At 33.6% G+C, this 25,977-nt stretch overlaps 2 protein-coding genes across 4 annotated transcripts in view; one reads left to right on the forward strand and one right to left on the reverse strand.

Annotated features, from left to right (window-relative positions):
* Positions 1-4,047: 4,047 nt before the first annotated feature.
* Positions 4,048-24,728, reverse strand: LOC111053029 (probable signal peptidase complex subunit 2). Of its 2 annotated transcripts, none has more exons than XM_039423301.1 (5): positions 24,630-24,728; positions 16,801-16,878; positions 13,051-13,184; positions 12,769-12,930; positions 4,048-4,810 (listed from the first exon to the last, which is right to left on the reverse strand). In XM_039423301.1, the coding sequence occupies exons 1-5, from the start codon at positions 24,636-24,638 to the stop codon at positions 4,624-4,626; spliced, it is 570 nt and encodes a 189-aa protein (XP_039279235.1). In that variant the 5' UTR covers positions 24,639-24,728; the 3' UTR covers positions 4,048-4,623. The 2 variants fall into 2 exon arrangements, with proteins under 2 accessions (XP_039279235.1, XP_022195548.1); XM_022339856.2 differs by lacking the exon at positions 24,630-24,728 and adding an exon at positions 17,734-18,026.
* The window catches only part of LOC111053021 (CREB-binding protein), a 50,843-nt gene continuing 47,984 nt past the window's right edge, over positions 23,119-25,977 (forward strand). For both annotated transcript variants that reach the window (XM_039423299.1, XM_039423300.1), the window contains exon 1: positions 23,119-23,683. In XM_039423299.1, coding sequence (XP_039279233.1) covers positions 23,602-23,683 — 82 coding nt within the window. In that variant the 5' untranslated portion in view covers positions 23,119-23,601. The remainder of the gene's footprint in view (positions 23,684-25,977) is intronic.

Raw genomic sequence — 25,977 nt, forward strand, 5'->3', positions numbered from 1 at the left:
ATTTAAAATGGCCGCCATTTTGAAAAATTTCAACGAAAATTTTTTTTTTATTTTTATAGTTGAGTCTTTATAGCATAAATATTCATGCCAAATTTCAGATCAATACAACATTTCGTTCTTGAGATAAAATTTTTAAGTGAAAAAAACAAAATGGCAGCTATAAGGATAACCGCTGAGTTTTGGACACATCAAATATGACATTTGTAGTCTCCTAGCATCCAGGTACAATACCCTAAAATTCTCGACACTACTTCTGAAACACCCTGTAGATATTACTTTGAACAAGAAGAGGGGAACCGATTTCTCCTTCCACAATTTTTAGCATGGACAGAGTAATGGAGAGGAGTAAGCTTGCTGCGGTAGGGGGAGTAGTGGGAGTAGGGGGTAGTGGGAGTGATTAGTGAAGGAAGAGCATTGGGCCTTTCTGTGAGAGAGCCGTGTAAAACCTAATATCTCGGACTATAGTAGGGTAAAGGAAATTCCGAAAAAAGTTCATGGAGAGTGAATAATAGTCAAGTGGTTTTGGTTGCAGGTAATAGAAAGTTATAGGAATTTTGTAAAAATGTAGCTGCAATTTGCGTTACGAATTGAATTTTCTCTAGTTGAATAAATTAAAATTTTGAATATTTAAAATTTTTCATTTCAGAGAAAATTAATTTGATTTCTTATTTTTCAAATTTCGGTCAGAAAATACTCTTCGAAAACGTAGGGGCAAGCCACATGAGGCGTTTTTTCAGTCGGCGCGACAGGATAGAAAGCTCTCCGATGGCTGATGGGGTTGAGCTTCATGAACAGCCAATCGGAGAGCTTCCTGTCCTGTCGTACCGGCTGAAAAAACGTCTTGTTTTTCTGTCTCGTCGTAGCTTGGCCCTTAATAAAAGAGAAGAAAATTCTTTAATAATTTTTTTAGATTCGTTATGAAAAGTTGTAATTAATATTAAATTGTGTAAAACTTTAAAGAGAAAAAACACACTCACATTCTTTGATGTGGCGACGTCCGTTTCGTGCTGGTATTGCACATTTTCAAGCCAAACAGAAACTGAAATGTTTAAGGTTATGAGGGTGAAATTTTCACCCTTTAATTAATACCGATAAATTCAATGAAAATTTCGCTCAGTCGCGTAGCAGTCATCTTACCACTGAGTCGTTCACGCCTACCACTGCCTGTATACAGTAGTGGGATTCACGTTAGTAAGTCAGGGGAAATGATAGGACTACTGTGTTGCCGATTCTCTATTCTGCCTTCTGTAGTAGATAGCTGATACCGGTATATCGGATGTGATATTAATAGCTGATTCTTGTTAATAATGATTAAATCTATCCCAAATGGACCTTATTCGTCAAGAAAATTATTTTCTCATTTCATAATATTAAGGTATAATATTTTGCTTTAGTGAGGTCAACGTTATGACAGTATTTCGTTTACATTGGTGTTGCTATCCTTGTCTATCATTCAACAAAGCAGATAGCGCTATCCTTTTCTAGCTCCACAACGTCCTAGATCAGTTTTCAACAATGTAGACATATATGCGACAAAATATTTAATCTCAATCATGAAAATTTATCATCAAATAGTTAAAAATTAGTATTTACTTGATGAATAGAATATAATGTATTAGGTATTTAAACAACATCAAATATGCCGTTATCAGCTATCTTCTATAAAATGCGATGGTAAGACAGAGAATCCTATCTTTCTCCACTGCCATTATAACGTGGACCTCACTATTGTTCATTATATTTCTTCAGTCAAAAAAACAATTTGGCAATAGTGCGGAGATAGAAAAGGATGGAGCTATTCTTAATCATAGGATTTGTCATAGACCGACAAGGATAGCAACACCTATGTTAACGTGTTGACTTTGTAACGTGAGTCTCACTACATACTCGTAACTTAGTCGCAAATATTGAATATCACTCATTGCTCTTATACCTGTGAGGTCATACACTTGAACATTATTACAGTACTCTTTATCATAACAATATTTGCTATTAAGTGAAATATCTGAATTGATATTTTTATAATGTATTATTTTCCATCAAATGCAAATCCTCAGTCCATTTCACATGCCAAACATGGAAGGCAGGCGGATTATATTTTAGAGGATAGTGTGGAGAGATTACATAAAGCACGATGCATGAATGAGCGGCAGAAAGTCATATATAATCTGATGGTGGAAGAGCTTCGGAATAAAATGAAATGATCGAAATTGCTATTAGAGACCAGAGAACAGGAAATACGACAATCAGCTCAAGCTTTTCGAGCTGAAATGGCGTACAAAGAGAAAAAATGGAAACTAGAATTGAACATTTTAGAAAAACAATTGAATTCGTGATTTTTAATGTACCTTTATATTTATGAATCGTTGAAACTTGTTACAAAAGTGTATATTTTTACTATAAAAATTGTTATCCTATTTTACTGTTGGTCTTCTCTTTATTTTCCTTCCCCAGGAAAAGAAGTATCGTAGGCCTATTCCTATTTTATAAAAATTAGTTTCCCTTATTTAGTTATTTCTATACGTTTGGAGGCTCTCTGCAGTACTTGGTTGCAGTAGTACGTGCCTCAACACAAAAATATTTTGAAATACTTGTTTGAGAATAGATTATTTTTGGGAGATTCAAGGAATTGGGGTATTTATTAGAATCGCTGCAGGTCAAGAGCTATTACAGATGAATTTAGTCTCATATTGAGGAAAACTGATTTCCACTGATTGACCAGAGGTCATTTTATATTTGAATGTAATTGCAATATTAGACAGATACAAACTTTTAAAAATAAACAATCATTCTCTTGACATTTACACAAAAAAATTTCAATCGAAAATTGTTGAAATTCTTAAGAAGCGGTTGTTCAATCGAATCACAATCGGTTTAAATAGGATAAATGTGATGGTATCTCAATTTTGTCTTTTCAGTTTTGACGTGACAACGTCTTATAAATTGGTTTGCCGGGAGACACTTCAAGAAACTGCGTTACGTCACAGAGAAGAGATTCTTCTCTGTGGTTACGTTCCCACGTTATGCGCTCACAATGAGAGCGAGTGAGAGCGTTCGTTTCGGTTCACGGTCGTCTGGAAAGAGCACGAATAGGAGCAGTGGCGAGCAACGCAGCAGCAAGCCCAGCAACCCGAAGGCATTCACCTGGAGAGAGAGTGAAACGGAGCAGTCAACCTGCGCAGGCGCCGCAAGCAATCTCCTGCGACTGCGCCACTACTTCAAAATGTCAAGTCAATGGTTGTCTCTCTCGCTCTTAGGTGGGCGCGGGCTAACCATGCCCGAGTGTAAGGGACGCGTGCCTCTCACTCACTCTCATTGTGAGTTATTATTTCATCCTTCTTCCTACTATACGAATGAATATTCACATTGAAATTATTTTACCACTCAAAGTCGTTGTCACGTAAAACTCTTTCGCCCGTATACCGACTTTACAGGCAACCATGCAATTTTAATGCAGAAGGTTAAACTTGAGTCATTGTCAATTTTTGTTGAAAGAGAATAAGAAACCAATTAATTTAGAACATTCTTGTGAAACCCTGATCTAATACCAAATGCACATTTGAACCTTCGAATCCTGGTATTCATCTTGGATTTTCATGACTACGAATTCGGGTATCCACAAAGAACTTCATAATCAACGGAATATCAAAATAATTAGCATCTTTTCCTCAACCAAGCATGTGTATAAATCATTACCTTAGAACCATGCCTGGATCACCGCAAACTCGCGAGTGTTCACTGTTATTGCTCCAACATCATATTGCCTCAAAGGAATGCCTTATCCCCGCACTGCGCACTATCATCTACAATGATATTTCCTAGATATTGAGACAAGAAATTCACAAAAGATGAGCACTACTTGAGAAATTATTTTGAACATAATTTGATATCTGTGTGGCAGAGAGGACCTAGAGTCCTAACTCCGCCCTAATAAAGGCAAATAATCAGTCAATCTCACGGGAGCAACTAACGGTTACAATGGATTGTGAATTAATAGATAAGTGATTAAGGATTGTAAATTAAGTGATAAATTAATTTAACAGCAGCTTAAAATCAAGTAAGTTTAATAGATCATTTAAAATACAACACACAGAGAAATTAACTTGCACAAGAATATTCGAAATGAATTTGGATGATTTTCCCATGAATTTGAATGTTGCGCATAGAGTTGAGTAGTGATAAAGTCCCAATATTAAGGTGAAATAAAAGAGATGTTGTCAGTTGCACATAATCTATTTGTGCCAAACTAAAGTTTCAATTTACTTGAGGCAACATTATCAGTGGTCTTTTTTGGTTAGACTGAGTCTAACGTTAGCATGGCTGAAACAAAGTATGTGGAACTTACAACAACTCCTGGAGAAATTCCACAGCTCTGTTCATAGTGTAAAATGTTCCAATGATTAGATTATTCTATTGGTTTATCACTACGTACACACATGACACAAATTGAGAAAGATACTGAAAAAATGTTCCACTTATCTATTATGCACACAAATATACTATTAAATCACGTCTTTGTATAAATATGTTTTAAATGAAGTCGGCTGAGAAGATATTGTTAGGAATGTTAAAGATGTGCGATGCGATCCTGCTTTCAGAGAGAAGTGGCCTCTACAAAATCAGCTACTTTTCTTTCCTGTCCTGTAATAAACTGGAATGAAGCCTGGAGACTTCCGGTTCCAGCAGGTCAACTATCAGTGTCCCATTCTCATCAATGAAATTTGCAACTGACTTGACCAGGGATGCTTCTCGTTTATTTCCGGTTTTTCCATCATGACATGTCAGCACCAGGTGGTATTTATCATCGTACCTGAAATTACAAACAATCCATAGTTGCTAAATATTTCACACTACATAAAAGAGTATGGCATTTAGCATATAAAATACCGTACATTGCAATAGTTGAATTTCAGCAGATGGAAAAATGGATCGAGTAAGAATCATAATATAACGTGGATTGTTGAATTATTATATGCAGCGTCAGAATTATTCTTTCTGTTATTTATTGAAATGATTAGACTATTGAAAAATAGAACTTGAAATTTTCACAACCACTGATTTATGTTCACTGATCACAAACTAGACAATCAGTAATTGAGACACTTTCAACTAGTTTTTATTCAATACGATTATTCAACACATCACATTCACAAGATAAAAAATATTCCTGGTTACATCAATATGGATGTTTAATGTAAAGTAAGTTTTAAAAAAAATGGAATAAAACTTGAAAAAGGGCATTAAATACAAATTTAGATGATCTCATAGACTAATCCAACCAGAATTAGTTCTCAACAATAACATTTTCCGTTTTGAATTTCTCTTATTAGAAAAATGATGCTGTGAAACTCTCAATCTCATGTATTATTGTTATCATACAAAAATAAATTCTCTTCAGATTCAATAAAAACGACTTGAAATTGTCATAATCATTGATTAATTGTCGAGTGTTACTTAATCAACAGTTTACTACAGATTGATAATGGCGTAAGAATAGAAACGATCATCTCAAAATTGTTTTAATAAATAATAATTCGTTTTGAAAATTTCAGGTCGTTATCTTTCAATATGGATAACTACCACACCATTACCTTCACAACAACACATAAACTTTTCTTCAGATATTTTTGGCCTTGAAAATCATGAACAGTGATAAAGAGTATTGGAAAAAATAGTATTGAAACCCCGGGCGGTTACAGTGTTTCGGAACCCACCTAAAACTGTAGGTCCACTCATCTAGTGGGAAATAACAAAAAAAAATAGTCTTATTATTTATCGATTTGACAAAGGCGTTCGATTCTGTGGATGGAGATCTACTTATCGGTAAACTTTTCCATATTGGAATTAGAGGTGTATCGCTGGATTGGTTTTCTAGCTATCTATCAAATCTTCGTCAAGTGGTGTCAATACTCAATGAAAATAGTGAGAGTAGATCACTCGACTACGGCGTTCTGCAGGGCAGCACTCTTGGCCCTATTTTAATTTTAATCTTCATGAACAATTTGGGGAAATTAAATCTTCGAAATTGTAAATGTTTTCTGTATGCAGATGATACAGCGCTCCTTTTTAGTGGCTCTGGCTGTAATGAAGTTCACAGGACGGCGGAACATGGTTTGTACTTGTACAAAGTTGGAAAATGGTTTACCAGAACCACCTCACCGTGAACGCTCTTAAAACAAAGTACATGCCAATCTCCCTCAGAGCAGATACTGATCCTGTGGGCATCGGTTTAAGGTTGCAGGCATGTGGATCAATCAATAATTGTTTGGTATGTGATCGAGAGATCGGTATGTGACAGATACACACTCTCTGGATATAGATATCTGGGAGTTATATTTGACAAGCGATTGAAACGGAGTGCTCATATCACTATACTAGGAGCAAATTAAGAAAACTTCTATATGTATTCAATTTCTAAAGTAAATTTATGAGTAAAGATATGTTGAAGAGCGTATATTACGCATACACCCAACATTCTACAATATGGCATATTAGCGTGGGGTGGAGCTTTTAAAACTATTAATAAACCATAGGAATTCATGCAAAAATCATAAAAACGGCATTGCAGAAATCCGTAGATACCAAACTGAAACGCTTTTCAATGACAATGTATTCAATATCTCTCAGCTATAGAGCGTTGATCATGTATATCTAAAAGAACAATCAGGATTTTTTATTCGAATTAATCAGAATTACTCCACTAGAAACTCTGCCCATGTTGGTTTAGTCATCCCTAGAATATCAAAATCGATTAATCTAACATACTCTTTGTACAAAGCAAACATACTATAGCCTACTTCAGATTGCCTTTTTATTTAACAAATTTGGAAACACATTCTTATGATGTATTCAAACGTCATGTTAATAAATGGTAAATCGTGGGGAGGAGGGTAGGTATTAATGATCTTTTGAAATCGAACTATATCTTCTGAAATTCTAGGTTTGAGTCCTAACCATTCCCACCAAATAAATTACATATGAAATTTCATGTAAATGGAATTTATTATTATTATTGTACGTTATTAAATGTATATATATATTGCACCATTTTTCTGAAAACAGCAATTAATTGCTAGAGCTAACCTAATGAAATAGTATAAAGTACTATATTATTCTTATGCTTGCATTTTCTCAATTTTTCTTGAATCGTGTGCAACATTCTCTTGTTTAAATAATTTTTTTCGTGCTTCGCTTCTCCTTGGGTTGTAAACATTAAATATTTTTCGTTCTTGGTTTGACAGCCTTTCTCAGCTTTCCTCAATTCCTCCCATCCCCTCTTCTTCAATCCCTCTTCTATATTTTTCATCCTCACCATAATTAACACTTTACACTTCCTTCAATCATCTTTCTACTTTTTCATTCAATTCAGTTTCCTCATTATCTTTCTTGATTCGCTTTTAATTATGAATTGAATCACATGGATTGTTTTTGACGTGACAACGTCTTATAAATTGGTTTGCCGGGAGACACTTCAAGAAACTGCGTTACGTTCCCACGTTATGCGCTCACAATGAGAGCGAGTGAGAGCGTTCGTTTCGGTTTACGGTCGTCTGGAAAGAGCACGAATAGGAGCAGTGGCGAGCAACGCAGCAGCAAGCCCAGCAACCCGAAGGCATTCACCTGGAGAGAGAGTGAAACGGAGCAGTCAACCTGCGCAGGCGCCGCAAGCAATCTCCTGCGACTGCGCCACTACTTCAAAATGTCAAGTCAATGGTTGTCTCTCTCGCTCTTAGGTGGGCGCGGGCTAACCATGCCCGAGTGGAAGGGACGCGTGCCTCTCACTCACTCTCATTGTGAGTTATTATTTCATCCTTCTTCCTACTATACGAATGAATAATTCACATTAAAATTATTTTACCACTCAAAGTCGTTGTCACGTAAAACTTTCGCCCGTATACCGACTTTACAGGCAACCATGCAATTTTTTATTTTGAGTTTTAGTTATGAATCATAAATCTTTGAATAGCTACTTACGTATCAAATATTATGTACTATATGCTTTACTTTTGTTGACTACAGTCAAGTGATGATGCAACTCATTCCTGCACACAGGCTTCGGCCCATGCATCAAATTATTATGTATTTTGTTTTGTTTATAAATTTACTGATCTGTTAAATCAATCAATCAATCAATCAATCAATCAATCAATCAATCAATCAATCAATCAATCAATCAATCAATCAATCAATCAATCAATCAATCAATCAATCAATCAATCAATCAATCAATCAATCAATCAATCAATCAATCAATCAATCAATCAATCAATCAATCAATCAATCAATCAATCAATCAATCAATCAATCAATCAATCAATCAATCAATCAATCAATCAATCAATCAATCAATCAATCAATCAATCAATCAATCAATCAATCAATCAATCAATCAATCAATCAATCAATCAATCAATCAATCAATCAATCAATCAATCAATCTCTTTATTCAAAACATACATCAAAATGTACATGAATGCGTCTTTCTTTATTATTTTTAAAATAATAAAATAAATACAAGTAAAAAACAAAATACATCAACAATAGGTAGTCTAGATACATAATGAGTTGGCACTATAAAATTCTTCATAACTGTATAATTCTAATTCCACGATATACTTTTTCAGTTTGTTTTTAAACCTTGTAATATCTTTTTCATGATTAATCTTAGTAGGAAGGTAAGTGATGAATTTGATGCCCATATAGGTCGGGCTTTGTTTGTACTTCTCTTTACTATGTTCTTTGATAATAAAGTTGTTCCTATTTCTTGTATTATAGTCATGCACACTGGTTCGCCTGGGGAATTTGTCTTCATTATTTTTTACGTGTAATATTGTTTTATAAATATAAAGTCCATACACAGTCATTAATTCTAACTTTTTAAAAAATGTCCTGCACGACTCTTGTCTATTTAAATTAAATATTTTTCTTACTGCTTCTTTTTGGAGTTTTAATATCCTATTCAAGTTAAAAGCACTAGTCCCACCATAAATCTCAATGCCATATGAAATATGAGAGTGGACAGTGGCATAATACACGGATCTCAAAGTTATTAAATTACAAATGGGTGCCAGCCTTCTTAGTGCAAATATTCCTGTACTTACTTTTTTACATACTCTTGATACATGCTCTTCCCAATTGAGTTTGTTATCTAGATCTACGCCTAAAAATGTTATGTTATTTAGGTTATTCAGCATCAGTGTACTTTTTCTTTTGGGATTTCTACAGGTGAAATGTACAAATTTCGTTTTATCATTATTTAATAAAAGGTTCATTTTACTTAAAACGTTTTTTAAAAGCAATATTGTGTCATTACATTTTTCTTCGATTATATCCAAATCTTTGTCGAATATGCTTAAACTAATGTCATCAGCGTACATACAAAATTTAGTACTTTCAATTACATCTTTCGCATATTTTGGTAATCCCCCCAAATAGCAAAGGAACAAAAATGGCCCCAAAACAGATCCCTGCGGAACAGAGTAGTTCATGTACCTTAAACTAGATTTAATATCACTTACTTTATTTTTATCATAATACTTTATATTTACATATTGACTTCGACCCACCAAATATGATTCCATCCAGTTGAGCTCTTTTCCACAAATTCCATAAGTTTCTAGTTTTTTTAATAATATTCTGTGATCTACAGAGTCAAATGCTTTTGTTAAATCTAGGAAGGTGCCAACAATGCTGTACCCTTTGTCCAATTTCTCTAAAATATTTTCAATAAACTCTATCAAGGCAGTCGTTGTAGACCTGTTTTTTCTGTAACCATGTTGTTCCGTGTCTAGTAATTTGTTTGTTTCAAAATAATTAATAAGCTGTATAAGCATACTTTTTTCAAATATTTTTGCTATTGAAGGTTGAATTGCTAAAGGTCTATAATTTAAAGGATCGTAAGGATCTCCTTTTTTGAACACTGGTATCACTTTTGATACTTTTAGTTCATCTGGATACTTACCAAGTATGAGTGACGCGTTAATTACATGTAGCAGAGGCTTAATTAGGAATGATTTAGCTTCTTTTATAATTCTCATGGGAATTTCATCATACCCTGCTGACCACTTTGGTTTAATTGAATCGATGATATTGGACAATGTCTCTTCATCAATTGTTTTGGAGATAAACTTGAAATCTGTGATATGTAGCTCTTTATCATTTATTGGTGTGCCAGATTTGCTTAGATTCGGTACAACATGAGTATCGACCATTTCTACAAAATTAGTGTTAAGCATATTTGCGACATCATAGGGATTATCTATAACTAAATTGTTATTCCTGAGTAAAATATTCTTGCAAACCTTATCATTTTTGTTTTGTGTCTCGGTATTCACTATATGCCAAATTGTTTTATTTACATTTGTTGAATTTTTTAGTTTAGCTTCAATGTGTTTAGTTTTCTTTAATTTAATAGTTTTTCTAAAGCGTTTCTTATGAGCTTTTAAATTTTCCTTCAAATTGATATCACTTTTATTTGTCCTAAATAATCTATTAGCTTGTATGAGATTTTCGTGCTCATTGACAACTTCAACATCAATCCACTTATTTTTAAGTCTCTTCTTCACAATTCTACTTAGAGGAAAATGCCAATTAAAATAATACTTTAGTGAATTGTAAAAATAAGTGAATTTACTCTCAACAGGACTCAAATAAAGCTCAGTCCAGTCTATTGTGGCTAGGTCATTCTTAAAACAAGTAATTTGATCATTTTCATACCTCCTAACCATTTTAATAACTCCTTTACTTTTAAGCTTATTATTTACATCTAATATATTGAAAATTTGCCCATCGTGATCCGAGAGTGCCGTAATTAAACACTCCACAAGAATATCCCCTTTGTTAAGACTGGTGATGAAATTATCAATTGCCGATTCACATGAGTCAGTTATTCTAGTGGGTATATCTACGGTATATTTTAATCCATGCATATTTATTACATTGATAAAATCAGTTTTCTTTCTACCCTCCCTCAAAACATCGACATTGAAGTCTCCCCCTATTACTACATTTTTATTAATCTTACAGATCTCTATTAAAAATCGATTAAATTTTTCCAGGAACATCTCAATATTTTCTGATGGAGTTCTATAAAATCCAGCTACAATATATTTCTTGTATATATTTCTATTTCGATTGTACATGTCTCAAAAATCTTATCTTCATTTATAACATTTATTGTCTTAGTCATGATGTTTCTGCATTCGATTAGTCTATCAGATACTAATATCAATACTCCACCCCCCCTAAAAGACTTCCTTACATACCAACACTTACAATAGTATCCTGGTATTTTAATTTTTTGAATTTCATTTTCATTTAATTTATGTTCAGTCACAATAACTATGTCTGGTTTGATTTCCTGTAATGTAATAATTAGTGCATCAATTCGAGACTCCAAATGCTGTATGTTCTGATGGAAGATTACTAACCCATTCTTTAGTTTACAATTCACATTTTTTACTCTATAACTCTCAATTCTAGTTTTCTTGTCTTTATTCAATTTAAAATCTTTTAGGTTGGCAACTCTCCTTTTTGAACTAAATAGTTTAAACTAGATGTACTCATATTCATCATAGCACCAAATTGAGGTGTTTGTCCTAACAATAGCGAGACATTTTCATTCAGCTCAGCAGATACATTTTCATTACCTTTATCACCTGTAGTTTGCCCATTTGACTCCACTTCTTCTCTCATGTGTCCTATCGAGTCTAATCTACTCCTATCAATACCCTCGGCCATTCCACAATTTATTATTGGAATATTGGATACAGGCCTACCTGCATAATCAGTGTTATTTTTCATTTCCAAGATATGATTTTTCAACAATTTTACTAATTTTGGTTTACCTTTTTGTTTGTTTAAATGCAAGCCATGCTGCGTATAATCAGTGATGTCAAAATTGTTCAGATCAATGATCTTCGTGTTAGGTATATTTGTAATTTCATCAGCCATCCATGCGTTGAGCTTATTAACATTGATATTCATTAATGGTTTATCATACCTAAATGGGATGGATAATATGACTACTTTAGAGCGTTTAGAAATTTTCCTTATTCTACTTAGGTCTAAGTTTGTAGGCTGCACTGTTTTATTAACCACGTCGTTAGTACCTGCTAAAATTACCACTCTGTCATTTACATTGTAGTCTTTTGTGAGCATGTCAATATCCCGCGTCACTTCGTTAAAAGTACCTCCTGGTTTCGATATAACCGTTGCCTCAAACCCACTTTCTTTCACCTGCTCATTCAACATGTATTTTCTGAATTCCTCCCATCCCCTCTTCTTCAATCCCTCTTCTATATTTTTTCATCCTCACCATAATAAACACTTTACACTTCCTTCAATCATCTTTCTACTTTTTCATTCAATTCAGTTTCCTCATTATCATTCTTGATTCGCTTTTAATTATGTATTGAATCACATGGATTATTTTTATTTTGAGTTTTAGTTATGAATCATACATCTTTGAATAGCAACTTACATAATATCAAATATTATGTACTATATGCTTTACTTTTGTTGGCTACAATCAAGTGATGATGCAACTCATTCCTGCACACAGGCTTCGGCCCATGCATCAAATTATTATGTATTTTGTTTTGTTTATAAATTTACTGATCTGTTAAATAAATAAAAAAATCTCTCATCATCATCATCCGCCTCATTACCCACGCACAAGTCTAAGGCTCATGTGGGCATCACGCTCATAAAAAAATACTAAACCCTGAAAGAAAGTAGTGAAAGCAACACTTGATAGACTTTACTTACTTCTTTAGGTAAGAGCTTGCTTCCCATACATTGTCTGGTTCAGAACTAACTGGATCCTTCTGAACTGAGACGACGAAAATTCCTTTCTCTTTGTATGAGGTGTACACAGTAAGGACGCACATCAAGAAAAAGTACAGACTCACACAGATGATCAAAACGGGTCTGAAATAATAAAAATTATTGAAAACATAACTAAAATCAATATGAAATCTCAACTTATTCTATTCAGATATAATTTTCCGTAAACTGAATGAAGAATAAATTGATTATATTAATGCCTACCTAGATTGTGGAAAAGGGTGCAGCCAATCCCAGAGCAATGTGAACATTGCTACTCCTACAGCGAGTGCACAGATCAACAGCCTTACATCCAAAAGTGCAAAATTCTCGTCATAGTTGAATTTCTTCGTAAATATCTGAAAAGTAAACAATGGTAAGTAAATTTTGTTTTTCACAACCCGTCAACGATATTGACATTATGAAATAATTTTTAGTAATAAGTTTATTATATATGTATTATTGATTTAAAAATAACTTAATAAATCAATTATTTAGAACTTATGTATAATTAGAACTATCACAATAGAAATTTACTGAGAGTTGCACTAATTAATAGATATTAACAATAAGCAGTAAGAAATAAATGTGTTTGTTAGTCTGAGAATGGACCTACTCCCTCCCCTCTCATTCATTCATTTTCGTACCCGTGCAAGCAGATACTATGGTGACTATGGACAATTTTTGCCTATAAAATCTATAGAATTTGTCCAATTATCTTGAAATTTTAAATACTCCTGAAAAAATTGCGGATTTGATGTTGATTTTAAAAAAAATAGCCTGAAGATTTGAGAAGAAAAAATCTTGAATACTGTCCCAATTTACCCCGTGTAGTGGGGTGATCTGAGACAGTGCTTATATTTTACATTCCACTTAGATTCCATCTCTGATTGTATAACGTGTTTTGGGATCCTATTTGGCATTTTTAAAATGAAAACGTGCTAAAGAAATACATGAATGTATTAATTATTATTCATCAAAAAATCTATTCAATAAGCGCTGGGAATGTGAAGGAACCTCTTCTTTGCGGCACTGGCTTCACTTTTATGACAATCTTCTCCTTGTCGACAGCAGATTCATCAGAAATGTCAGGAAAGAAGTAAAAAGTTTCTTTCACACCTTTCCTGGCTTGGAGAAAGCGGATTTCAAATATTCGGCGTGGAAAAACTTGATAATATTTCCAAGGCAAAGTATCATATTAGATAATATCTCCAGCACCTGCTTCAGAGGTAGGGCTGGCGACCACAACGTCATCTACCTTTAGCAAAGGATGGGCTTGGGAAGAGCATGGACCTGTATTTGAAGAATTGTTGAGATCTGTGTTACTCGATTCACTGTCACAATTCTTGTCAAAGCAGATTTCACTGGGATTGTTCTTATCATCTCCCAAAACATACTCTTACTGCAGGCACTAGTATCTACTTTCTTCGAGCTTTCTCAATGGTTGATTTGCCTGGTTTGATTCCGAATGAAGGCAAGTTGCTGCTCAAACACACATGTCTCGTTCATGGGATCAGAAGGTCCAGCTGCTCTGAAGCCGGCCACCACATTCTCAGATTACAGACCTCCAGCTCTTTCTATGGTGCATTTTAGAGCTGCAGGGAAGGACACCTCTGTTTGTCATCTTCCATTCAGATAAATAACTGCGCCAGGCTTTCTTAAGTGGACCAAAAACAGCTATGTCCAATGGTTTTATGGACCAGTGGAGTTGAGTGGCAGTAAGACTAAATCAATGTTGTTTTCAATGCATAACTTGATCACTCCAAGATCCAGATGACTTTGCAGGTTTTCACAAATCATAACCTTTCCTTCAAGTTTCGCATAAATGAAAGACAGAAGACTCGGAACCAGTCAGCAAATGTTACATGGTTAAACCACCCCGGAGCATTTCGATTATAAGCTGAACCTGAGACTACTCCTTCAATCCAATTCGGATACAAGTGAGTGGCTCTGAAAGCCACATACAGAGTGGAAGAACCATTCCATCAGCAGCTGCAGCCTTCATGACACTTGTGCTTGATTTTTATGAATTCATGATCCTTTCAGGATGCCTTGTACCTCGTCGAACTACAACTTTGTAGACTCCTGGGTCGTCTGTGAAAATTCACAATAATTGACACTGGCACACCACGCCGGGTTCCACGTAGATTTTAAAAATATTCACTGAGCACTTCATGTGTAAGTGTAGCTCTGTAACGTTTAATTTTTTACAGAGCCGATTTGCGAAATTTCCCTGACGTCAAATAACACTCAAGCCCAGTCATGTCCTGGCTTATTTCCTACAAAACGTTTTTCCACCGTGCCTCTATTATTAAGATATTCTCTCACAAGCTGTATTTTTGAGAGAACCCCCACTCAGCGCACACTTGATGAGACCTTGTGCTATAAACTTTTTTCGGCATCATTTAAAGCAGTTTATCCTAATACCTCCTCCTACTTTCAATGAGGTCAAATTATGCACCTTGCGTAATATGGTGCTTTTTGGGACTCTAAACGTCTCAGATGCAATGCATAGGGATAATCCTTTAACTCCGTCCACCACCTTCTCAACATTGAACTGGTTGTAGTTTTGATATTTTGCACCCATTTTCTTTTCATAACTTCGTCGTGGCATGGCTATTCAATGTTTAACCTATGAAAAAAACTATTATTTTATGTGTATTGTTTTATACAAGTCATTAATTATTTTTGGTGAAATTATATTTATTTTATAATTGACATGAGAAACATTTATGCATGTGACTGCATGTTGGTGTTTAAAACAACAAGTGTGTTATACATCGCAGTTCGGAATGGAACAAGAAGCCAACACGTCTCTAATTCGTATTGGTTTTAATGAATTCAAGAGTCGGGAATTCAAACTCAATAAATATGAGAACAGCCTCACTATTATAAGCTCTATGAGTAGGTTTATGGCAGAATGTGAGCCATTCAAGCTGTTTGAATTTTAGATTGATAATATGAAATCAGCTTTTGTTCAAGTTTTCCGGAAATTGTTAAGGGTTGGAAAGTTGAGGAACATTTTAGGTGAGTCTGGTTAATGACAACGATTAGTTTTTAAAACCACATCATCTATGTAACAAACCAGCGCTTTGGAGAGGGGGCCGCTAACAGCGTTTTCAACATTCTACCAGCTGAGATCCAGATCATCAATGACATAAGACAGTTAAGGCGGAGACCGAGTATTGACTCCAGCTGCACCCTACACAATGAAGGAGTGTTTCTGGTTATTCCATGAGTAACTTGGCGTTCAGTCCATTAACTTGATCTTAATTATATTATAGACTCTTCTTTGCAACTTGTTATGACATATCATAAATAATACTGAGCCATGCTTGGTTATGTAGTGTTTTTGTGACGATCTACTGATTGTCTTTTGTGTCTACGATCTATCTTCGTGTGACGAAGCACGATCTATTTCTTCAAGAGAAAAACCTTCTCAAGGATCAGAGACCACTGTGTTCCTCTTTTCAGGAATATAAGTATTTCACTAATAAATTATGCAAATAAAGGTCAATCAGGAGGACTGGGCAGTAAGAGGCGGCGAAAACTTCCTCCCACAACATGCAATAATAGTTCCTTGCATGGTGACACATTCAATCCCTGTATTCGACAACTATATAAAGTTTTCTGGCTATTTCAGCTTATTTTTTCAATACACACACACACTTATACAACAAACACATACAGTCACGGACTGGAGAGAGGATCCCTGGGTCGGATCCACCCCTTCCACAGCTTCAAGACGCTGCTATGTGTATCAATAACATTTGATCATCCAGCTTGATTCGTATCAAGGTATTTGAGTCAACCAACCTGCATACCGTAATTTTAGAATTAAGAATAAGCAGTCAGGCATGCGTAGTTGGCTTCCTTAATATAACCGTCCACCCCCGCACCCTACAAGAGATCATCAGCCTACTACAGTAGATAGGTGTGAATTACACTGTTATTGCAGTGAGTTATAATACTTACATCTCTGATTGCATCATCAAGAGCATTTTTCACAGCTGATCCATCCCATTTATTACTGACTTTGATGGGCTTATTTTCCTAGAAAAAGTAATTCCATATTAATAAATAGAAATATTACTAGATGAAAAGATTTTTGAAGAGAAATTTTATAAATTACATTTACGTAAATTAATATAATTTATCTTCAACTTCAATGCTACTGTGTAGGCTATGTCAGCTTCAAGTTATTTAGTGCGATTCGTTTATTGAAGTTTTTAAAAAGTTATCTTCAATTGGATTGGACTAGAATCTAAATACAGCAGGCATGTTAAAGCATTTATTTTCTTTTGTCATGCAAGAGATTTTAGAGCTGCGTTTACACCAAAGTTAATAACAAAACGTTAATAACTTAATCCTTATAGATTCTATTAGATTGAACATAATATGTTATAAGATATTATCTTATCATACACATGATGAACATAAATGTGTTTGTCAAGTACCGTTCAATCTATTAGGATTAATAGATTCTATTCTATTAATCTATTTCAAGTTATCAAAGCTGCGTTTACAACAAAGTTATTAACAAAATGTTAATAAGCACTTATAGATTCTATTAGAATGAACATAACTTATCATACACCTGATGAACATACTGTGTCAAGTTCCGTTCAATGTAATAGAATCTATAAGGATTAAGTTATTAACATTTTGTTACTAACTTTGGTGTAAACCCAGCTTAACATAACATTTTGCTAATAACTTTGGTGCGAACCCAGCTTAAATCTCTTGATTTTTTTTATTTCCAGTTATTTTTCAAGCATGTTCTGGGTTAGTACCAAGAAGATCCCGGTGAACAAAATATTATGACTATAAATCTAACATAGTTCTCTGTAATAAATCTACATAAAAATTCAACAGAAATATATTAAATAGATGGTTGAATGAACTTACATTATCTTTGGTTTTAGAAGACATTATAAAATAATACTTCACAGATCACATCAAAATCACAATCTCACAAGTGACAACAGAAAACAAACAGAAAGCAGAAGCAGAATCAAAACAACCACGCAATCACAGTTATGCCAGCGTCATACTTTCATCAAGTGGCTTGCTCAGTCATCTACACGGGTGAAGTGAAAGCGAGCTATATAGCCATTCTCTATCTTCTATAGTGCGGTCCACGTTATAATGGCAGTGGATTAAGATAAAAGAATAACGATGCCGATTTCTTGGCATCATTGTGAACCTGGAAAAGGATAGTACCACCGGCTTTGTCGAATGATAGACAAGGATAGCAAAACCAAAGTTGATCAAATACTGTCATTATAACGTGGACCTTACTATATCAAAACGCTGTCTATAGCACCAATAAGTGCCAATAGTATCCGTCCACACTCTCACGCTCGTTGGCATTTGTACACACTTGATAAGTATGTGGAAGTGGCAGTAGAGAGTATTGCGAGAAAAATTTGACGTGACAGACGGCATTTGTGTCGGCATAATAAATATAGTTGTTTGTTGTTAAAATGAATAAAATAATATGAAAACAGACAAAGTCAAAGTTGGTGGTTTTTCTTACTTTAATTAAGTTGATGGTATTTAATGTTGGATTCTGAAGACCACTGTCCTGTCTGAGTGCAACTGGAATTATTGAAAGTTATTGATTGCTTGGTTTGAGAGGAAACAAAAGTTTATTGCTCGAAGCGCGTTTTTTCTATAATTATTATTCAAAATTATTAATGCTTATTATAAATTATTATGCCTTCAGGATCGTGTCAAACGAACTTCAAAACAAAATACCGTGCTTCTATTAGTTGAACACTCTTGATGCATGAAAACTGACCTGTGATCTGAAATCTTACATTTCATACCAAACATCACTCGTGAAGTGATTACTTCAGGAAACTCATATTTTTCTACTATCTATTCAAGTAATTTGAACATTTCAGAAAATGTTGTGTCCAAACCAAATAATGTGCTCAAAAGTCTGGATCGATCAATATCCGAAAAATATGGCGCGAAAATACAAATTAAACCAGTGAAAATACTAATTATTATTATTGTTTTGAGGAATGAACGAATACGGTACAGTAAATTTTGAAAAGGATGTCGCTACTCGCTACCTCTATATTAATAAATTTAAGGGTAACGTTTACCGGTATATTTTTTCAAAATATTAAAGTTATCGATATTTGAGATGAAGATCAAAATACTTTTATTTCAACATCAAACATTGATGGTATATTTATAGTGAGGTCCACGTTATAATGGTTGTGGATAAAGATAGAAGAATAGTGATGCCAATTCTCTACATTAATTAGTTATATTTCTACACTGTGAAAAAACATGATTGGCATCGTTGTTGACCTAGAAAAGGATAGTACCACCGGCTTTGTCGAATGATAGACAATGATAGCAAAACCAAAGTAGATCAAATACTGTCATTATAATGTGGGCCTCAATATAGTGATAGTTATAATGACAGTATTTTTTGATCTACTTTGGTTTTGTAATCATTGTCTATCATTCGACAAAGCCGGTGGTACTATCCTTTTCTAGGTCCACAACGATGCCAATTATGTTTTTGACAGTGTAGAAATATAATTGATTAATGCAGAGATTCGGCATCGCTATTCTCCTATCTTTATCTACTGCCATTATAACGTGGACCTCACTATATACATACCTATAGTGAGGTCCACGTTATAATGACAGTATTTGATCAACTTTGGTTTTGCTATCCTTGTCTATCATTCGACAAAGCCGGTTGTACTATCCTTTTCTAGGTCCACAACGATGTCAATTATGTTTTTGACAGTGTTGAAATATAATTATTAATTAATGCAGAGAATCGGCATCGCTATTCTTCTATCTTTATCCACTGCCATTATAACGTGGACCACACTATAGTAAATTTGATTTTAATTTTCTTTAATTGAACATTTTCAATGCTATATAATGAATAGGCCTATTCATAGATATAACATATATTATGTTACATAATATATGTAAGAATATTTTCAGTCAGCATAATAGCAAAATGTAGAAGTCCAGCTACTTTTGTAAATGTAAATGAAGGAATCACTTTGTGAAGTCGTATAAATAGGTTTCATAATATTATCACCTTACTTGATACTAGCACCAGTACGGTATATGCTTTTTATAACAGAATTATGCTGCATTATAAAACACTTTTTTATTGAAAACATTATAAGCATATTTCTCTCAAATTTATGTTTAGCCCTATACATTTTTCAACGGATTTTTATTATTCAATATATGAACAGAGTGTGATTTAATTGAGTCATAATAATTATTAAACCGTATATCATAATGAAGTAGCTCAGTGTTCATACTCATGATAAATATAATATATAAACTTGACTTATTTTAGTTTAACTTAAGCTTATTGGACCTAAAAATTGAGATAATCAATTAGTTGGTTTGACAATATCAAGTCTATTTCATCCAGTATGGATTTATATCTCACTTTTTTATGTAGAGATTTATATCTACCAAAACATCATCTTCGTCAAAACACAGAAAATATTATTATTCTTATTACTTGGGGGAGGAAGTTAAAATACCGATCAATCAATTGGTTGGTAGGCCTACCTTACCTTCTATATTTCGAAGAGCATAATGCACTATAATTATAGCCAACGGAAATATATGAATAAGGAATTTAAATTTATGGTAATGGAGTGTGTTTAAAAAATAACTAATAAAATCATAAACCTTTTACATATCTTGATTGAAAAATAATAATTTATTCATTTTATGCTCTACTGTATTTTATATATGTTCTGGCTGGAATAAAATAATTTCATAATATATATTATTAACCAGTATGTAGAAAATGATTCAATGATTTTATTTCAGCCATGAAAATACATAAAATACAGTGGTGCATAAAATATTATCTCTATTTGAATCACGAATTTATTTTTGGATTTTTTTTAATTTATGCCACATATTTTTAGCTTTGCTTAAAATAAGTATAATAATATTTTCTGCAATGTGATGTTTTGATAGATATATTTATATATCTATACTGAGGTAGAAAAATTATATTGTTACTTATAAAAAATGTCTTTAAATGTATACCACATACCATATACCGGTACAGTATTATGCTAATTAGAATAATAACACCTAAAGGCTGATAATAATATTATCTTCAGTATACTACTAATTTGCTTTTTTGTTGCCTTATATCATCCTTATAAAACACATCCCAATTTCAAGATTTTATAAACATTCTTTGGAAACAATCTATAACTTTCACTACCTAATACTGTTTCATGCTGAATTGAAATTGAGCATGGTTTTAGAAGGCACTGTTGTAAGTGAATCTTTCTGCAATAATCCTTCACTCAAATAAAAAAACGACAGTACCCATATACATTTAAAAAAGTGAACAAAGTATTATTCAAACCTACCTACTGTACCATATAATATTTATTCTGTCATACCAAAATTTAATTTGAAAAATTTGTATTCGGGGCTACTTATTTTTATCTATAAAATAAAATCGTAGTAGCCTACACTTATTTTGTGTTTTTAATCTGTTATATTATATTAAAAACTTTAAAAAAGGGTACTACTAGTAGTTCTGTGAACAGTAGACCTCGGGCAGTATTAAACCACAGTCTCCTCTAATACTGTCCATCAGAGTAAATTCTGTCCTGTCCTGTCGTGTTGGAGAGATATCGGTGTATAAACGACTAATGGGTGTTTGGGTTGTTGTATCGACAATGCTATAGTGTGGTCCACGTTATAATGGCACTGGATAAAAATAGAAGAATAGCGATGCCAATTCTCTGCATTAATTAATTATATTTCTACACCGTCAAAAACATAATTGTCATCGTTGTGGACCTAGAAAAGGATAGTACCACCGGCTTTGTCGAATGATAGACAAGGATAGCAAAACCGAAGTTGATCAAATACTGTCATTATAACGTGGACCGCACTATAATAATTTGATGTAAACAGCTATCATCAAAAGCTTACCGAGTTGAAAGGAGAGAAAAGTCGGGAGAAAATACTATGCTACCTCAAGTTATCAATTGCATGCCTCACTGCATGCGATTAATAGTCCACACAGCAGCTGTTTTTTTTTCACTAAGTTACATTGAGATACTGAATTTCATGCATTTTATAATCCATTCGACAGCTCATTTATGATTATTAATTCTATAGTGTGATTTTTATTTACTCTAATATTAGCATATGAAGGAGGCTACTTTTCCTTTTATATTATCCCTGAAATGCAAAATTTTTAAAAACCTTGTATATACGTCGACGCGCAATTTAAAAGAAACATTGCGGTACCTGTCAAATTTCATGAAAATCTATTACCGCGTTTCGCCGTAAATGCGGAACATAAATATAAACATAAAAAAAGAGAAATTCAAAACCGTCTACTTGAATCTTAGACCTCACTTCGCACGGTCAATTATGTTATTTTATAAATTAATGATAAATTTTAATATTTCAAGCATTCAAGCTAAATCCGACATTATTCACTATAACAGCCTACGTTTTTTTATCACTGATCAAATTATAACTCAAATCTTTGATATTGACCAACAATCAATCATTCGACGATAAAACTGTACGACGTACCGTACCAAGAAAATAAAAATATAGTGACCTTGAGCATCATCTGTCGGAATAATATTGTAAGAAAGGATTTGAATTATTATTGCAATGATTAAAAACATCTTGACAAGTCCGAAAAAAGAATATGACAAATTGGATAGCTATACGATAGCCACAGAAAATGAAAACCGATTAATATTGTCTTGGGCTAATCACTCCTTGAGGAAACTCAATCGATACAGTACGCGGAATCTGACTGCTGTGGAGTGTGAATCTGAATATTGTCAGGACTGACACCGGGAAGCGAATATTGTAATAAAATAACCAATTTTTAGCAATTCTAGAAGAAAGTAGAATATTTTCAAGGAAGGTCATAGTTATATGATTCAATTTTATAAGATTTGGATGTGTATTGAAACTGATCCTTTATTGAAATCAGTTTTCAAATTTCCTGCCAATTTTCGAATCGAAGTGCTTTGTTTTCTGAAACCAACACACACATTCTACTTGTGAATTCTGGATTACAGAGCACAGCACAGTGCAGAGAGCAATTCCCACTGCCCTACCGCTGGAGCTATTATACATCGGCAATGTTCGGCTCTGGTTGTGACGTCATGTCTCTGCTTCGGGGCCACAAGACACCAATCGGCTTGCTTCTTTTGATCACATGACCATTTTCAGCCAATCACAGCGCTGAACAGTCGTTTGTAGTCGGACATTTTATGACAAGCGTAGAAAAACTTTTCAACAGCCGCCATTTTGACTATCTGTGACTTGGGTGAAAATTTGGATATTATTCTTGAAATTATTGTTCATTTTGACGAATGTGTAGTAACATACTAGGTAATTTTAGTGACATTGAGTATGTAGTGTTGTTCTAAAGAGTCAGTGTTTGTGAATTTGTAAAATAATGTGCTAAACAGTGGATGATTTACATCGTGATCATTGTGTGAGTCAATGGGAAGATGGAGAGAGGAACAGTGTAAGCTCATCAGCCAGCTTGGGGCTTCATTATGCCCAATGGTTGATTTTGAATCATTAATATGTGCCTTGTTAGGTGTTTTAAACATCGGACTTGTGGCACAATACAGTTCAACAGTTATATTTGCCGTTGGATCTCGTTAAAACCATGTGTGTAGATTTTCTATATCGTAATAAATACGATACTCCAGTGTAGTCAAGAAGGCAGGCTTTTGTAAACAGCGAGATATGGCTGATCATCTTGTAGACGGACCGCCAAACAAGCGGCAAAAATTGACGGATCCTTTTCAAGGAGCCTCAGATTCTTCAGGTATGTTTTTTATTGTGAATTGTTGTGATTCAAAAAATTTGTGTTGCATGCCGAACCGATTTATGTAAATTATTTTTTGTTCCGACATGTATTTTTCATGCCCCAGCCTACCGAATCTAGATTACGCTAGGTTGGGTGATTCTCATAATATTTATTGCTACCCATTTTAAAATTCTTTCAATTATGCTATTTTTATTGGGACTTGTAAAATTTGACATGATGTTTTAGATTAACTTTGTATATAAACATTTATGTTACTATGGTTACCGACTGATTGTTTTGATTTATTATCTTGTTCCTACAAAACATAATATTTTGTTTGGATTTAGTTAGGTTATCAAGGGGTTTGAAGATATTTTCTATACATTTTTACAAACTCTGCTTTTGAATATTTCATCTTGCCTTGGAACAGTAAATATATTTCAATAATATGTATTTGTTTTGATAGGCAACTTGAACTTTGGGTTTCAATTAGCCTAAGCAATTAGGAGACTTCAGCTTACCCGTACCTAGTTTTGTTTATAAAATTTCTACTCTTTTTTGATTCTAATAGAAAATTATTTGCCTTCAAATTGATTTATTGATAAGTTGGATTTAAATTTGATATCTTATCTACCTATAACCAATTCGATAATTTTGATGATGCAAATTTGAATAAATTGAGTAAAACTAATTATTCAACTTACTAGAGGTAGTAAACTACAACTATTACTATAATAAGTTAATATTGCATTTATGCTATTCATCATAGATCTGTTGTAAAGTTTTAGGTGTAGACTAGGTTAGGTCAGGCTAGGTAATGGTGCAAACACAATTTTTTCTCAATTTAAACTTGAATTTGATATTTTAAGTCAACTTTATAAATTATCTGAGTTCTTCATAAATTTTATCTTTTATAAATTGAAATATAATTTTATGAACTTAGCTAGATTTCCCATAAACTCACCTTGTGCATTTGATTGAGTTTCTACTGCGCAAATAAAACACACATTTTGAAAGAGGAAGATTTCATGTTAGCAGTTTTCTTTTAGAGTTACTGATAACTAAAGTTTTATTAATAAAATCTGTTTGAGTCATAGCTTTTTCATGTCTGGGATTTCCCAGAATTTTGGGTGCAAAGTCTCTTATATCATTCGTTATAAATTGATTGCTAGCATTGTTTTTGATTCAGTTTCCTTTCGAATTCTGGTGAGTGTAAATTGTTTTATTAGGTAGGTTAGTATTTAAATCTGTTATAGGGCCTATCTGCCATTAATTCTATTGGTTTTGACACAATTTTGTCTTGAACCAAATCAAAACAATTTGTTTGGGAATACAGACTGTCGGCTTTGTTAAAGATGGTATGTTTGTAATGTAAAACATGGGGATATTATCTTATGTCGAGGTTTATCATGTAACGTGTAGTAATATGAGAGATTTATAAATTTTCATTTTCACTATCTAAATTTACTGATTGATTTTCAAGTGCTTGCTGAGTTCCAACCTAGATGTGGCCCGCAGTCTGTTTTTCAAAGTTGTTTCCTATCTTCTCAGATTTTCTTCTCTAGCTGTGTAAAGTGATAATGTTGGAAAGCATGCTTATTGTTATAATATTGAGCTGGCATGAAAAGCATGCAATTTTATATTATTGTGATTTGTATTTAACTCCTCTAGAGTTAGATTGAAAATGTGTATATATCCCAATCATTGTTGAAATAGTTTTGGGGATACTTACTTGAGTTATCAGCCTTAATTTTGTTTTTCATACTGCATTTTTATTATAATTAAACTTATTATATTTTCATAGCCGATTTCCATGTGTACATTACGACCCATATTATTCCATCTTGTTGCTTCTAGATTATTTGAGCAAAACGAATGATTGAGTTATGGACCATATCAATACCTTACATCTGACTTGTCTGTTGAATTAAAGACCGAAATTAGTGGAATGAGGTAACTCGTGGTGACTACTGTTGGAAACACTATTATACCCTTAATAGCCTACCTGTTTTTGGAACAACCAATTTATTTTACAACGTACTTATAGATTACCTAATATGATTCCTCAAATAATTTTTTGGTGTCAAGCTCTTGAAACCAAAATAGTCCTAATAGAGTGCACATTAAGCCTGAATGTTATCTTAGCTCCGATCGAGTATTCACTATTCTAGAGTCTTGTGAAAGGGCAGTGTTCAAATTGTTAAAGGTTCTCTATTTTCCCTAAACATTGTCTCGTATCTCTTGAAAACAGCTAGTTAATCAATTATGCTTCAGTTTCTGATTGCAGGACGTCTGTTACCTCTCTTCACTCT

Source organism: Nilaparvata lugens, chromosome 3 (assembly GCF_014356525.2).
Source record: "Nilaparvata lugens isolate BPH chromosome 3, ASM1435652v1, whole genome shotgun sequence".
Taxonomy (NCBI): Eukaryota; Metazoa; Arthropoda; class Insecta; order Hemiptera; family Delphacidae; genus Nilaparvata; species Nilaparvata lugens.

Coding starts and splice junctions, on each gene's coding strand:
- LOC111053029 (XM_022339856.2), bottom strand. CDS start 17,757: ATGTCTTCTAAAACCAAAGATAAT. Junction 13,185..16,800: donor TTGATGATGCAATCAGAGAT/GTAAGTATTATA, acceptor TTTACTTTTCAG/ATATTTACGAAGAAATTCAA. Junction 12,931..13,050: donor CACCCTTTTCCACAATCTAG/GTAGGCATTAAT, acceptor TTATTATTTCAG/ACCCGTTTTGATCATCTGTG.